At 37.6% G+C, this 16,696-nt stretch overlaps 1 protein-coding gene across 1 annotated transcript in view; it reads right to left on the bottom strand.

Annotated features, from left to right (window-relative positions):
• Positions 1–16,696, bottom strand: part of LOC145660523 (caspase-1-like) — a 102,567-nt gene that overhangs the window by 15,006 nt on the left and 70,865 nt on the right. Inside the window, exons 4-5 of the mRNA XM_081725703.1 lie at positions 16,071–16,321; positions 4,453–4,631 (exon numbers count right to left, since the gene is read on the bottom strand). Coding sequence (XP_081581829.1) covers positions 4,453–4,631; positions 16,071–16,321 — 430 coding nt within the window. The remainder of the gene's footprint in view (positions 1–4,452; positions 4,632–16,070; positions 16,322–16,696) is intronic.

Here is a 16,696-nt window from a genome sequence, read left to right as displayed (position 1 = left end):
GAATCATCAGTGTCCAGGAATTACGTGACCAATATAATGATGGATGCACAGCACCCATAGTCCACTCAAATATATGGGCGTACACTGGCACGCATGAAGTTCCACAGCGGACGACCCACTCCTCTCGTCATCGCAGACTTCATCGCGCTTGGGCACAGGAACAGACAATTAAATCGTGGGTGATTGGAAAAGGGTGTGTTGGTCCAATAGATCACCCTTTGTGCTACTCCTCTCGGACAGGCGTATGTATGCGTGACGCCAACAGCACGAGGGTATGGACATGTCGTGCATGGCGCGTACTGTACAGGCAGGTGGAGGCAGCTGTATGGTTTGGGGATGCTTCTGTTGACATGGACTGGGACCATGTTGCATGGACCACAGTGAAACATCCATTACAGGATCACGTCACACCCTACAATGCAACACTTTTACCCATATGAAGACGTCATTTTCTAGGATGACAATGCACGGTGTCACCAAGCCAGAACTGTACTTGCTTGGCTTAAGGAACATTCCACGGAGCTGCAGCATATGAATTGGTTCCCTACCTGACCGGAATTTAATCCTATAGAACACTTATGGGATGTTGCGGAATGAGCTCGTCACACCATAACTTCTGCACTGACATCTGTGGACTCATTGTGGGATGCCATCAGGAATATGCGGTGTCAGATCCCCGTAGAAACAAGGAAGGATGGAGGAGTGGAACTATGGTTTAAATTCATCCGGGGTAATATCGACCACACCTCAAGAAAAACAGTAAATATTCGCCAGTGTACCTTACAATTGGAATGAGGTGCGGAGCGATGTGGAGATTGGAATTTTCTTGGTTAAACGGTAACCTCGCCAAGGTGAATAAGAAACAGGAAACTAAGTCGTTGTATTGAGAATTGTGTTGTACATAGAGATGCAAAAAAGCCGGCTTTTTTGAATCGATGGTTTTTTTCACATAAAAAGCCGGCTTTTTTGGGAAAAAAACGAGAATTTTGGAAATTTTGGCTTTTTTCAACTTCATGATTTTTCTATCTAAATAGCTTTCTTATAGTATATTCTATAATTAGATAAAAATTCCATGACCTGAATGTGATATTTCGCTCTGAAATTCACCATCAAGATGGATGGAGCACATGTTTTACGAATTAAAGCTAACATGAAGAATGTAGTATTTGAGGGTAATTTTAGAGGCTATTTAACTTTATTTTAACTTTTGAGTTATCGACATCTTTTTTCTTCTCTAGTTTGTCATCCGTGTTTCATTTCTAAGAGCTTTTAGTACTCTAGCTTCTAGCGCAAAAGTTAAACTTGCCCGTTTTTCTATTTATCCGTCAAAGCGTACGTTTTTCAATATATCCGTCAAACCGTACTTCCACATTTCTGTTATACTGTAGCTGTGAAGTGATTTAGCAATACTTTTCCGGACACAACCTTGAATACCAATTTATGCAAATAATCAGTAGCGGATTTAGAAAAGTACTTTAGGAGGGTTTTTTCTGATTGTTTCGTTTCCTAAAAAGTCCTAATTTTATTTGGGAAGTGCTTGAAGTTTACGAGTACAGGCATAACTAATATTTCGTTTCGTTTATATGTTTAGCAATAATCTTCCGGATACAACTTTAAAAATCATTTTATACTGAGAATCAGTGGCGGATTTAGAAAAGTATTTTGGGAAGGGTTTCTTACTAATGTTTAGTTTTTTTAAACATTCGTAATTTTTATTTGACGGGAGCTTAAAGTTTATGAGTAAAGGCATAAATAATAGATATTTCGTTTGTTGCAGACATTCCGTAACTTTGGGGAACGGGCTTCAGTCCGAAAGACCGCTCCCCTAACCTTCGCAAAACCGTCACTGCTGGTAATTAGTAATAATAACGATTTAAAAACAATAAAAAAGGAAGTCGCCCAACTCACAGTACACGCACTATTTCTACATTCACAGATGGAATGAAGAAAAGCTTTGTCAGAATGGTCGAATGCTGGTTGAATCCCGGACTTCCCGATAGAAGCGCAAAAGCTAATCACTCAGTCATGTTTGTTGTGCAGTTGTATTTAGCTTGACTTAAATATATTCCGTAGTCTTTTTTTTTTTTTGGGGGGGGGGGAGTTCCGTAATGATATGTTGAATCCCTCTTGTTAAAAATTCAGAAAACTTGAGGATTGGGTAAACTGTGATGGTGGTTCTATAAAACTTAACTGTAGAATTTCAAGAATATACAGAACCAAAAGCTCTAGATGTGCAGCCTTTAAGTGTATCATATAAATCTAAGTATTTCTCTTATGTTTTATTTTAATTTTATTTTGTTTCAAAAAGAGGGTATGGAATATTTTGAAGTAAAAATACTACGTACTATTTTGCTAGTTATTTGTGTATTCTTTAAAAAGAAGTGTTTACTTTTAGGGTTGGCTGATTTACACCAACTTTTTTTTTTTTTAATAACTGGTTTAAACCACAAAAATAAAAAGAATGAAAAATGCGAATCGTGTGAACTTCATGGTAACGTTTCCAGATATCAAACCACCTGCAATAGTTTTATTTCCTTTCACCTTTTAATCAAGGTGTCCCATGTTCAATTCTCGGTCGAACCACAATCCTTTTTTCATGCGTAACCCAAGTAGCGGTTCGGATGTCAGTTTAAGCGAAAGTCTTCTCCTTGATAACCTCGGTATTTCGTAAGGATGTTAAGCCTAAATATACGAAACAAACCAAATTGTATATTTCTACATGCCTAAATGCGTGTTGTTTTATAAAGAAGCCAATATTGCTTAAATATATTGATAGAAATTGGCAAAATTTATCGATTGCCTACGTAGCTTCCAACATTAGCTTGGATTGGACTTTCAATGATATCTACGTACCGGTACTAAATTTGTAATTTAATACCTCAGTTTTAGCGTACTGATTATGGTACGTTGACCTTTAAATTTTACATGCAAAGCAATAACAGGATTTTCCCGTTATTGTCTTACATTTCAAGTAATGACGGGATTTTCCCAATGGCTAGGGCGGGAGATTCTCAACTTAAGAAATTTACTGACCGCACTTCTTTAAGCTTATGGGAGTTCTTCCGGCATAACCCCGCTGTTGCATAATAACATCAAGGCGAAACAAACTTAGGCTATTTCTGTGAATATGTAATATAAATACATAAAGCAAAAAATCTAAGTCAAAAAAGCCTGGTTTAAACCAAAAAAGCCTGGTTTAAACATCCCCCAAAAAACGGGTTTTTGGCATATTCAAAAACAACCACGGTTCTTGCCAACTCTGCTTACTTTTGTATATAGGAGGTTAAAAAATTCTTATTATATACATTGGTTAATCCTGTGGAATTCATAATGTAAATATGTTGAAGAAAAATTGTTTGAAATATTTTTTCGAAATTCATAGTTTATTTTCGATGTTTTATATTATTATCAGCATCAACCACTAATTAAATGATTTTTGTGTTATAGAGAAGCGATACAAAGTCTGTTTTATCAATTTAAAGCAGTATTCTGAAAAAAGCCCAAAATTTCCGAGGCAAAAAAGCAAAGCAGAAAAAACCGAGTTTTTTTCCAAAAAAGCCGGTTTTTTTCCGAGCCCTTGCATCTCTAGTTGTACAGTTCTGTGCTACTTGTATGATCAGGATAGAGTAAGAATAGTTTACTCTTTGGAGTAACATGAGTTTATCGTTAAAAGTTTTTGGAGAACGGAATCTGTTGTTGCTACGCGAAGGGCATTTAGAACAAATTTGTCTCACGCTCTGCTCTAGACAGGAACATAATATGATCTCTAGTGAATGAATTAGAAGAAACAGGATCGCTTCTGAGTGAGATAGGGAATCATCGGATCCCGTAGGTTTGTGTTGTGAAAGATGTCAGTTATCGACTCCTTAGGTTGCGCAAGAAATCTCTCCGTCATTTGTCGCAAGAAACCGGCTATAACTATTCAACAAGTGATTTATGGGTGTTATCACTAACATTTTGTATTCTCAGTAATATTTAATTTGTATCCAGCAATTTCGCTTAAAAAATCCAAAACCTAATTCCAATTGCAAGGTACACTGGCGAATATTTACTGTTTTTCTTCAGGCGTGGTCGATATTATTTCAGATTAATTTAAACCAGTAAATATAGTCCCATAAATCTCTCATCCTTCCTTGATCATTTGCCACAAACCGCATGAAAATCGGACTTCAGTTAGAAATTCTAGACCCAAATGAAATCCGTGTTTTTAAAAAATCACCCTGTACTAGAATCCATGCTACACCGTCTCCAGGCCGCCCTCTGAGCAAAAGGTGGACAAACAAAATATTAGATGGTCGTAATTCAGTGAGCAATCAGTGTGCCTAGGTACATATAAAAAATTGATGGAAGCTAATTATGGATATTCCTATCTTTTTTTAACGTTTTGTCTGGAATTTATGTTCCGAAACGCTATTATAACCTTACGCCATCATAGTCCATTAATATTCTTACCTGAATAAAAAACAGTTTAGGTTTTCCCGCCAATGTGGTACAGTTATCAGCAGTGAATTGTTTCCATAAGAAACTGGATGGATATAAACAATCTTTGGCATAAAGAATGTCATTCTTCTCCCCGTGAGTCAATACTACAATGACTAGGCAATCCTCATCAGTGTGATCGTCTTGCGCAACTGTGAATGATAATGAACGAGAAAAAAGTAGTCGTCAAACTCTTTTAAAATATTCTAAGTCAAAGTAATATTACATTTTTGCCATTTACATTGAACAATATTATAATACAAACTTGACTATTAAAATTGATGGATATCACCGCTATTTATTTTAATGACAAAGATATCGCAATTAATTCGGTACGTAGATACAGATTTCAATAGAGATATCAATCATTAGTGAATAAGACAATTTATCATAAATTTAGATAATATGCTTTTTTAAGATAAAATGATAGAAAGTTTATGTAAGCCACAACAAGCAGAATAGTTGAGTGCGAAGACAGAGTAGCAAGATATCGTCGATGGTACGTGAAGCCTCAGCCCACCATCAGCCACAGAAAATATTAGCACTAATGGTCACTATAGAGGGAGTCAAAGGGGAACTTATCTCAAAAATAGACAAATTTCGGTAAATTGCAGGAAGACGTAACGAACACCTGGAATATAGAAGGAACGTGACTCTTTGATAATAAAATATACAAGAAGAAAATAAGGAATATGTACGTATTTCACGGGAAAATATGCAGAACGACTGAGAACGGGGTCACAAACGCCCGAAGTGTGTCGCACAGGAAGAAGTGTAGGAATGGCAACAGGCCAAAGTAAAGGTAAACGTTGAATAAATACATTGTCTATTGTGTAGCATTCGACAATTTCAGCATCAATAATGGAGAAATATAATATTGAACCGCTAGTGACTTACTTTGTACAGATGACACTGATGGGATGGCAAAGTCCCATTGGCTATGCAAAGCACGGAATGTACGTGGTACACTTCACAAAACAGACACCTGCCACTTTCACAAAATGACCCAAACACACTGAAACCTTGCACCATGAAAACAAATAAAATATGTCGAGCCATACTGATGACAGAATGTAACCTCGGTGAGATAAAAGGGATACTTCTTGGGAGCTATCAAGTATTCAGAACGATCACGTTGGTAGCCACTTCTATGAAATGCATACACAATCGTAATGGTATACTAAGATGAGGAGAACTGATGAAAGATAATTTCATGCAATCGAATGCGAAACAGTCTGTCATGGAGTTGTTTCTGCAAAGGGGCATCCCGAATAACGAACCTACAATTGGCGCGAAAGTGTGTTTCGTATGCAGGAAAAAAACACGTCCAATGGTTGAATTTGTCCAGTGGTTTCAGGTGGAATGAATTGCAACGTCACATAATTTCCGGGAGGGATTACTCACTAGTGGAGAAGCTTTGGCACTCCTATTTGTGATTAAAGACCTTGGAAGAGTTTGAGTTCCAAATTGTATTAATACAGGGTGTTATAACAATATGATAACTAGAGTTAGCCAATAAACCAGTTGATAGAATTTTGTCTGTGAAAGATATCACTCGATTATCTTAAAGACTATGGAATCCTCGAATGAACAAATTATACAGAGCTGATTTAAGGTGTTTTACGCATTCCACCGTCATCGAAAAGGGATAATGGATAAGGAGCTAATTCAAATGCGAAATATGACATCAGCTGTTCTTTTGATTTCATATGGAAAGGAATTCTTCGGAAAATCATATCTGAATTTATAGGGATCTGTTCGTCGTGGATATTGACAGCACAGTCCATGCGTCGCAGTGGCATTACTCGGTTTTTCTTTTGAACTTCAGTTCCTTGAAATTACTGCTTGTAATGCTTATCATGTTAGATTTCCCAATTTCGTGAGCTTCGTGGCAGTTGATGCTTTCATCCCCCAGCACTCCAGTATTTATACACATAATAGTATCTCCGAGAGGGAATGAATCATAAGCATCTAGTCAGTCACAAAATTTCTTAGCATCGGTGTCGTCTCTCTTCTAGAACTTGTATCAACGTGCTGATCTGTCGCGTTAAAAGCCACACCACAGAATTCCTCTACCTGATTTGATACATCTACAGCAGTTGGCATTGCTGCGATCCATCTTGCCAGAGTTCCGTCACTAATACCCCGTCCTCGTGACAAGCCACCACATGCAGATAATGCTCTCATAAGCACCTGCTCTATGGTCATATCTGACCATATTCCTGACCAATATTTATGTGACCGTCTGATAGTAAAGAAACCTTTTGTAACATATTGTTCATATTCAGTGGGTGCAAGCCGGGTTTCAAGCACCAACATATCTTGCAAGTACAACTGGCTTGCTTTTGCGTAATTGAAATGGCCACTTGCGTGAAAATATGGTATTATGTCCTTTATACTTTCAAGGTGCAATTGCCAGTCACCGCTTCTTTCGGCTTCAACAAAGCGTTTGAGAGTTGTAACCATACGGAAATATTGCACCCACAGTTTCGCTGTTGGATCATTTTGCTCTAAGTTCTGGAGTTTTTCCTTGAATTTCAACATAATGCGTGCATGCAGGGTTGATCTATCTGCAAATTGTCAGTCCTAAAACTTCCAAGAAGGGAAGAAGAGAAACTGCTGAGTTCTCTTCTTCCGTCACATTCATTTGAGATATTTTCTTAGCCAGAGCAAGCGGAACCAAAATGTGACCCCTTAAACCTCTAGAATAGAAATGGCCTGACATCATGGAGTTTGTAGATGCTGATGCGTACGAGGCATTGAACAAATCTTGCGAACCACTTCCATCCATTATATACCTAATGGCACCCATGAACGACATCAATAGATGAAACCCTCCAAGCCGAACAATCACGGAACCCACATCCCTATCTGGTTCACAGGAAGCCACAATTTCTCTAGGTTTTATGTAGAGAGGCTGGTCAAAAGGACAAAGCAGTTCTTTTGACGTTGTTCTACACATTTGTGAGCTGTTGTTTTGAGAGCGGTGTAAAAAATGTCATAATTTGAGGGTGGAGCCCTAATGAATGGAAAGCACAATATTCGTGATAAGAATATTGATAAGAATATAAGAAGCTCTTGTTTGATGTGACGCTCTCCATGAACCCATTCCATCCAGGGATGAAGTCTAATTCTTTCCATTTCCCATACATCCACAGCAAATCAGTTGACATTGGAAGCACTGCTTTGTGACTATTGGTGACATTCTAAACAGTCAGACTGACCAATCCTCCTTGGCCTGGTTTTCGGAACCCAACTAATGGTATATTACCATATTTTCTCAAGGAAACTGCACTCTGAATGCACCGGACCTTATCAATTGGGACTCTTGGGCTAATGGATGTCTTCGGAGTGAAGCACTGAATACCTCCCATGGCATGAAAGGTGTCGTGGTCATCGATTGTATCCATGTTTATGTCGGCGTTGTCAAATATGAATTGCGTGAAAGAATTTTTGGCAACAATTTTCAGTGGTTGTTGCAAACTTGAAACTTCAAAGGTTCTGACATCATTGTAAGAGCTGCAGAATCCCAATGCAAACTGCACATCCACCAACTTTCTAGATTCATACTTTTTGTATAAGAATGTTCCGACTCCTAGCAGAATAGGGGATATGAAAGACCTGGGTCTGGTAGCAGATATTATTGCATGTGCTATGGATTTCACTTTGTTCTCATGCTTCATTTCACTTCCTCGTTTTTTCCTTTAAGTTGTGATAGTGTCCAATAATAGCTTTAGAGAAGCTGGAATGTCGTCCACTCCATGCAGAAACATATCTGGAGAGGGATATTTATCCAGAGCATACACTTGTGATCTGCGCGGCTGCTTTTACAACCTGGAGACGTTCATCGTGCATGTTTGTGTTCTTGGATTCATACCAACTGTTAGTAAGAATTGTGTGGCTAGTGTTTCGAAAGCATATGATTGTCTACTTGAACTGATTACTTCCACTTACTACAATTACATCGTTATTGTATCGTTCTATCAATTTCTTTATAATGGTCTCAGTTTTGGAAACATAACCGGAATAGGTTTTGAGAATGTCATCTAGTGTAAATTCGCATATGTCCTCATTTTCTTCCATATAGTTACAGATGAAATCAATACAGTCAAAAACGTCACTACTTTCACGTCGGCCAGTAGGAAGAGTGACTACTGAATTAGGTTTCAAGAACAGTTTAAGACAGGTACCGTGGTACCGCCCTTCAGCAGCTACAAGATCTGCTACAGTACCAATCCTCCGTAAAGCCTCCTCACTCCATGCATCGTCTCTATCATCGGGTGCGGCTTTTATGGATGCAATAAACCCTAGAGTTTGAATCTCATGTACTCTATCTCGTTTGGAAATCGGTTTCTTTGTTTCTTTTTGCTTGAAAACATTACTTGCATCCTTCCCACGAAACAAGCAATTTTCTTTAAAATCAAAAGGCTCCGCGAAGGATCTCATCACACGAGGTGCAGCTCCTCCTGCAGCCTTCTCGACGTTTTGCTCTTTTGTGTACGTTTTCCTGCACTTGTTATGGACAAAAACCGACGTTTTGCCCAGTAACAAAGTGTGTTCTCCATCATTCCTCCTCTTACTGCACTCAATATATGTTTATATTCCCTTTTCCTTCACTGTAACTCCATCTTCTTCCTCTGTCATACTATCATCACATATGAAACAAGTCAAAGCCGCCATAACACTCATTTCAGAACTATAAGTCAACGGAAAGTAATGTCGCCCAGACATTTATCTCCCAAAGTCTTCGCCATTCTTTTATTGGGTTACAATTTCATTACGTAATTAAGAAGAACCAACTAATACATTATAACGACATTTGAAACAAATATAACCTTCGAGGGGGAGTCAAATGAAAACCATAAAAGTAGAAATAAAAATCCGTATATGGCGCCAGTGAGCTGTAAGTTGGCATGCCTGTTTACGATACTATGCCGGATGTCTCCTAGGTGGCAGCAGCCGGCAGATGCACAAACACTGGCGCAACAACAGTTCCAAAATGGCAGCCCCAATAGCCTCATGCACCAGCGAGGAGCAGCGTTCTGTGATTCGGTTTTTGCGAAGTGAAGGTGTGAAACCGATTAACATTTTTAGGCGAATTTGCAAATGGTGTTACGTCTGTGGCCGATGCTCCACGCCCCGGCCAGGCTTGGCGCGTAGTGACTCCAGAGACCATTGCAGCCGTTGAAGCCACAGACGTAATACCATTTGCAAATTTCCGGCACCATTCATAGATTTGTGGCTGTGACAAACACGCATCTCCATACTGAACCTTCATTCGCCTAAAAATGTCAATCGGTTTCACACCTTCACTTCGCAAAAACCGAATCACAGAACGCTGCTCCTCGCTGGTGCATGTGGCTAGTGGGGCTGCCATTTTGGAACTGTTGTTGCGCCGGTGTTTGTGCATCTGCCGGCTGCTGCCACCTAGGAGACATCCGGCATAGTATCGTAAACAGGCATGCCAACTTACAGCTCACTGGCGCCATATGCGGATTTTTATTTCTACTTTTATGGTTTTCAGTTGACTTACCCTCGTATCTAGAAAAAGACTAGAATTAAACTAAAGTATAAAATTAATTAGATATAAGCAAATTAAAAGTAAAGTTATTTAGACACTTGTATTATGTTGCCATCTATTAGACAATTATGAAAGAGAGGGGAAAATCAGCTTTTACCCATTTGACTGCCGATTCAGACTATATCGCTTTGTCGAATTCTGAAGTTTAGATATTCACGCCATGCAAAAATAAATTCTTTACAACTTTTAATATAGTGGCTTTTGCGTAAAATATGCTTTCTTTCGACTTATTATTCTCAAAACTGAAAAAAAATGGTTGCTTTTGGGTACAGCGACTGAAGCTCCACTCAAGAAATGGTACAAACTCAATTTACTCTTAGGAACCATGGTGGCTCAGTGGTAGAGCGTTCACTTCTGGTGAATGGGGTCCTGGGTTCAAACCCTGCTCCCGCCAAGTGAACTTTGTGGTGGACAAACACCATGTGCGTGGGTTTTCTCGGGATTCTACCGTTTCTTCCCACTTTCTTCATTCCACCATTTCATTTATTTTTCATAATCACCGTCTTCTTTAGCCTAGCCGGCATAACCTTGGGATGTAAAACTCAAAGATTTCATTTTTTTTTTTCAATTTACTCTTAATTAAAGTATTTTTCACAGAAATTTCCCGATTTTGTCCAATTTTACCTTTATTGGTACGTCATAGGGACGTGAACAATATTGGATTTTAAAAATTGCGTCATTCTAAAGAGAATAACGTACTAACCATCAAATTTGTATGAATATTACTCGGTCTAGAAATTTTAGATCCTCGTTATCTCTATTACTATTCTTATAGTTACTACTTTGGGACAAAATTTGGAAATATTTTTCCCGGTTACTATATAACATATTGGAGTTATATTTGGCAAAAACATTAATATTTAATCGTATTTTTCAGACTATTTTAGGTTTGCATACTTTGACCCAGGGCCGGTCCAGAGAGCCCCAAACTTCAAAAAAGGGAATTTTTGCAGAGAAATTTCCGATTTACCCCAATTTCCCTTTTTTCACATATGATACGGACCGAATCCATAGTTTTTTGAAAGTCTGTCTTATTCTGAAGAGAATGACGTAGTAACCATGAAATTCGGACATACTGTGGGAGCAGTAGTTATGTAAATAAAAATCTGAAGGCAAAGTTTGAAAAGCCAAAATTTTGGCCGTTTTTTTGGCCATAGTGTCGGAAGCTCTACTCAGAAAATGGTGCAAACTCAGTTTTCCCTTCTAAGGGATGTCCCAAGTGAACTAAAAGCATTTCCAGCTTTCTCCTAATTTTTGGAAGGCACGGCCCTTTTTTGGGTTAATTTGACTGGGCTACTAGTACGAACATTGGAAGGAAGGAAAGTTTATGTCCCAAGGACTTCTGTTGCTTGTTAAAAGCGTTGTCTCTGCCTAATTTTCCTGGATGGAATTGATGAGTATTTTTTTTCCTTTTAGTATTAGTAGTTGTGTTGGTAGCAAGTACTTGAATTGAATTTGTATGAATAAAGTCTGTAGCTTTCTCAAATCAGCAGAAATTAAAATCAGCCTATAAAGGTTTTCAACTAAATTCAGTTCTGATTAAATTGTTGCAAAATTCTAATTTTATTGTTTAACGAATGAAAGGATTCCCATACTTGAAATCTATTTTGATTTGATCATTTGAGTTTATTCTCATTTTAACCTTGAGTTATGCAAACGAATTGTTGCTTAAATTGAAGAATTGTGACTTATTCTGGCGAAAAATTGAGAATTTTAATAAGTTATTGTTCAAGATTTTTGCTTATAATTTTTTTCAATATATTTAACGACATTGTGTTATTGTATTTACTAGTTCATTAAAAAGAAAACATTTAGGAAACTAGCTTGTCTTATACCTAATTTTGTAAATTCAATTACAGTATAGTGTGTTTGAGTGGATGTAAGTTGATACTATTTGTTTTTTTTCTTTTTTCAGAAGGGGGAGGAAGGTTACCATCTGTGCTGATTATTTATTTATTTAATATACAACACAACAGGCTTAATGCCCAATTTTAGTGTTGTGTACATACAGTAAATGTTACATAAAATTCTTACTTATTTCTATAGAAAATTTCTTGTTTCACATATGATCAGAACCTGTTTTCTGATAAACAAAATACATCCACTTTATCAAGTTTGTTTACAATGTCATTATATAACGTACACAGTCTCCACATAGGGGATTTAAATAATATATTGCTTCTGGATTTCGCACAATAAAATGTACCTGTATTATCTATTCTAGTTTTGCAAGTGGGAATCCGCAGTGATATATTCGAGACGAACTCCACACAATCAATCTTATTATTTAATAACTTGTATAAGAATAACAAGTCCAACATCCATCTTCTGTTTTCCAAAGTTTGAAAATTCAAGTTGTTTACTAAATCATTGTAGGGAAAATATTTGGGATAAAAACTAGTTTTTTGTATGTAAGCATTTTCAAGAATTTCGTTTGAATGCTTTCTATTTCTTGAGAGCATTTTTTTATTAGTGGCGGTCCATATAGTAGAACAATATTCTAATTTTGATCTAACATATGTAAAATAAAGTGTTGCTAACGTTGTCTCATGGAAAAAGTCTTGCCCTACTCTGTACATTAAACCTAAGTTTCTAAATGCGCTGTTTGTTTATCATATTTATGTGTTGATTGAAATTTAGTTCAGGATCAAAAATAACGCCTAAATCTTTAGCAGTACTTGACCTAGACAGATTGGTTTCTTTCAGTGTATAGTCAAATGTGATGGGATTTCTTTTTCTCGTAAAAGAAAGGGATTTACACTTTGATACATTTATTATTAATTTGTTGTCCTTGCACCATGTTTGAACTTGCTGTAGGTATTGTTGTATTTGGTCTAGGAATTAATTCGTGCGGGTGGACAAGAGATGGCGCAACGAACGGGGCGTCCCACAGTTCCGTGTATCCACACATGTATTGCAAACCCCTGTCATCGCGTATCGTTCGTAGTATAGGGCAGTGGATTAAAGCGTCAACAACACCAGTTTGTAGTTAAGTGAACATGGCGCAATTTGTGCCTGATAAAGTGTTTTTGCGGGGTGTCCTGCTGCATTACATTAACATGCAGAAAAGTGCGACTGAAAGTCATCATATTTTGGTGGAAGTGTATGGTGACCATGCTCCTGCTGCGCGAACGTGTCAGAAGTGGTTTGCACGGTTCAGAAGTGGTGATTTCGGCTTGGCAGACCAAGAGCGAGCTGGACAGCCAAAAAAATTTCAAGACGAAGAATTGACAGCATTGCTCGAGCAGGATTCGTGTCAAACGCAGGAACAACTTGCAGCAGCATTAGGCGTTGATCAAACAACAGTCTCCAAACGCTTGAAAGCCATGGGAATGAATCAAAAGATGTCACATTGGGTTCCACATGAATTGAAAGACAGAGACGTTGAAAGACGAAAAACCATTTGCGAATTGCTGCTTCAACGACAGAGCAGAAAGGGGTTTCTGCATCGAATTATTACGGGTGATGAGAAGTGGATTCATTACGAGAACCCTAAACGAAAAAAGGCCTGGGTGAAACCAGGTGAACCAGGTCCATCACAACCAAAACGAGATATTCACTGTGCAAAGGTTATGCTGTGCATATGGTGGGATATGAAAGGTGTGGTGTACTATGAGCTGCTGCAACCGGGTGAAACTATGAATGGAGAACGTTATCGACGACAATTAATGCGTTTGAAGCAAGCTCTGGCCAGAACACGACCAGAATGGGAGAACAGACATGATAAACTTATTGTTCAACATGATAACGCTCGCCCACATGTCGCAAAACCGGTCAAAACCTATTTAGAAAGTGTCGGATGGGAAGTTTTACCCCACCCGCCGTATTCACCAGACGTTGCTCCTTCGGACTACTACTTGTTCGATTGCATGAACAACGATTTGATTGGACAGCGGTTTACTTCTTCAGAAGATATCGAAACATGGGTCTCTGACTGGATCGCTTCCAAGGATGAGGACTTCTTTCGCCACGGAATCCGTACATTGCCTGACAGATGGGCGAAAGTGGTGGCTAGCGATGGACAATATTTTTCTTAAGGTATTTATGTATTTTGTGTTTGTACTACAGCTTCAATGTGTGCGTACCAACCGCACGAATTAATTCCTAGACCAAATAGTTGTATGCAGTCTTCAATTGAATTAATTTTAGAATATAATTTGAGATCATCAGCGAATAGAAGAATCTCAGTTTTCAATAAAAAGCGGAATATCATTAATAAGTAGGAGAAATAGCAGAGGACCCAGATGAGATCCGTGAAGAACCCCAGACAGAGTAGCAAACTTTTCAGTGATATGTCCTTTGTATAGAACAGATTGTTTCCGATTACATAAATACGACACAATATATTCTATTGCCGACTTTGTAAACTTTAGGCTTGCTAATTTTGCCACTAGAACACAATGATCCATGACATCGAATGCCTTACTGAAGTCGGTATAAATAACGTCTACCTGGCCGCCTTTAGCTTCATTCCTATAAAATTTGTTACAACTGCTAGGTTTGTTGCAGTAGATCTATTGCGTAAGAAACCATGTTGAAGTATTGATATAGCTGGTTTAACATGATTGAGAATTCGTGTATATAAAATATTCTCAAGAATTTTGGCAAAAGGAGATAATATAGCTATAGGTCTTAAGTTTTGTATTTCGCTTTTATTTCCAGACTTTGACATTGGACACACTAAACTTTCTTTCCATTTGTCCGGAAAAGTGCCTGTTCTTATGGACGTATTGAATATAGTATGGAGTGGATACTTGAATATATCAATACAGACAGCCTTTGACAACATAGGAAGGAATGTCTTCAGGTCCACATGACAGAAAAAAATCCACAAAGACGCAAAAAAAAAAAAAAATCCGTAAGACGCAAAAAAATTCCAAAGTAACATCGTGTCTCAAACCACTATGTTGACGATTGTTGTAAATTTAAAATGTGACGAAGGGAAAATATGTTTAGAAGAATGCGAGATAGTTGGTAAGTCAATTTTGTGGTTATCTTGAATACAGTGTGAAATCAACTACTGAAATAAGCGGTCCCGTGTACAGTAGAAGCTAATAATATCTCTTTTTATGGTTGGGACAATTTTCTCATTTAACATTTGACCAGTTTCAACCTCAAGCGCTAGAAATGAACATGAAATCATTCAGTTTTACGTCCTACGATTATTTCGTATAGGCTGAAGGAGACAGACTGTGACGATAAAAATGAATAAAAGGGTGGAATGAAGAAATTAAGAGGAAACGGGAGAACCTCGAGCAAACTCATGTGCATGGTGTTTGTCTATCAAAAAACTCACTTGGCGCGAGCTGAAATCGAACCAGGGACCGTACATCAAACAATTGGTGAAGTTCTTAAGTCATAAACGAAATGCACATCGTTTCATGATTTGTGTTACCTGGAAATAATTTTAATAAACTTGAGTTGATTTCATGCCCTCGCATCTAACTTGATTCACTGATTGAATAGTCTAAACCTCCCAAGAATGAAAGCCATTGGAAAGCTTCACACAAAGCACACACCATATTTCATGAAAACCTATGTTTAAGGAAGATGTAATTAATTTTTTTTAAGACGGTAAGAAACGGAAAGACCAAGAATAGATACAATATTGTCTATCAAGAACTCTCATGACTGCCGTCAAACCAGGAATCCTTGGCAACAACGACGAGTACTCTAGCACTAAACCAGTGCAGTTTTTGTAAACATTGATTATAACGTACATATTAATGTATATATTACATATATATATTGTATTCGATAATTATTTGTAACCGTATTTGACCTTTCAAATAAAATTATCTACTTATCAGGATGCAGTTACTAGTAATGCCTTGAACTTAATAATTCACGAACGAATCCTTCACTTTACAACTTTTAGTCAGAATATGACAATTATTACTATTATAAATATTTTGTGTAAGCACTTAGCACAATTTATAGCATATATTAGTTTAAAGTATTATATTACAAAACAAGATTTCTCTAGAGACAGAAACTTATTTCACATTACCTTTTGTAATAGTGTCTTTTACTTTGTCATATGACAATTCCGAATATGTTTTAACTTCAAATTTCAGTTTCTTAAACGTGGTCTCTAGTCTTTTGCAGTCTATAGAAGATCCTTCACGAGAAGGCACACCAGGAATTTCGAAGGTTTCGTGATTAAATATAATGCATTGCCCTCTTTTAGGATGTTTCATAAAATATTCCTCGTCATCACGTTCTGTAGGCATCAGAGCTACTTTTATACCACCTGCTGGACTGCAATAGAATTACAAAATATAAAAATATTTCACATTTGTTACCAAATTCACTCAACAAGTTAACACATATCAGTTAATACTAAAGCATAAAAAAATCCATGGTTTTCAATCAGTTTGTCATGGCGTTATGTAGTTTCGCAAAAATTTAAAATAATATATTTTTGAGTCATGAATATTTTCATACTTGAAATATTAAGAACATAAGAACTACTTGTATACCCTGCCTTTCAATATTCTAGGCTTCTCTAGGGCAAAAACCGATGACTTTTCGAACCGAAGACGAAGACGAAGTGATGGGATGAGAATGTGGGAGGAAACGGAAGTACGTCAGGAAAACTCCTGACACGATGTTGTCCACCACAAACTTACTTGC

Source organism: Thermobia domestica, chromosome 1 (assembly GCF_964235325.1).
Source record: "Thermobia domestica chromosome 1, izTheDome1.hap1.1, whole genome shotgun sequence".
Taxonomy (NCBI): domain Eukaryota; kingdom Metazoa; phylum Arthropoda; class Insecta; order Zygentoma; family Lepismatidae; genus Thermobia; species Thermobia domestica.
This window is presented reverse-complemented; position numbering and strand designations above follow the sequence as displayed.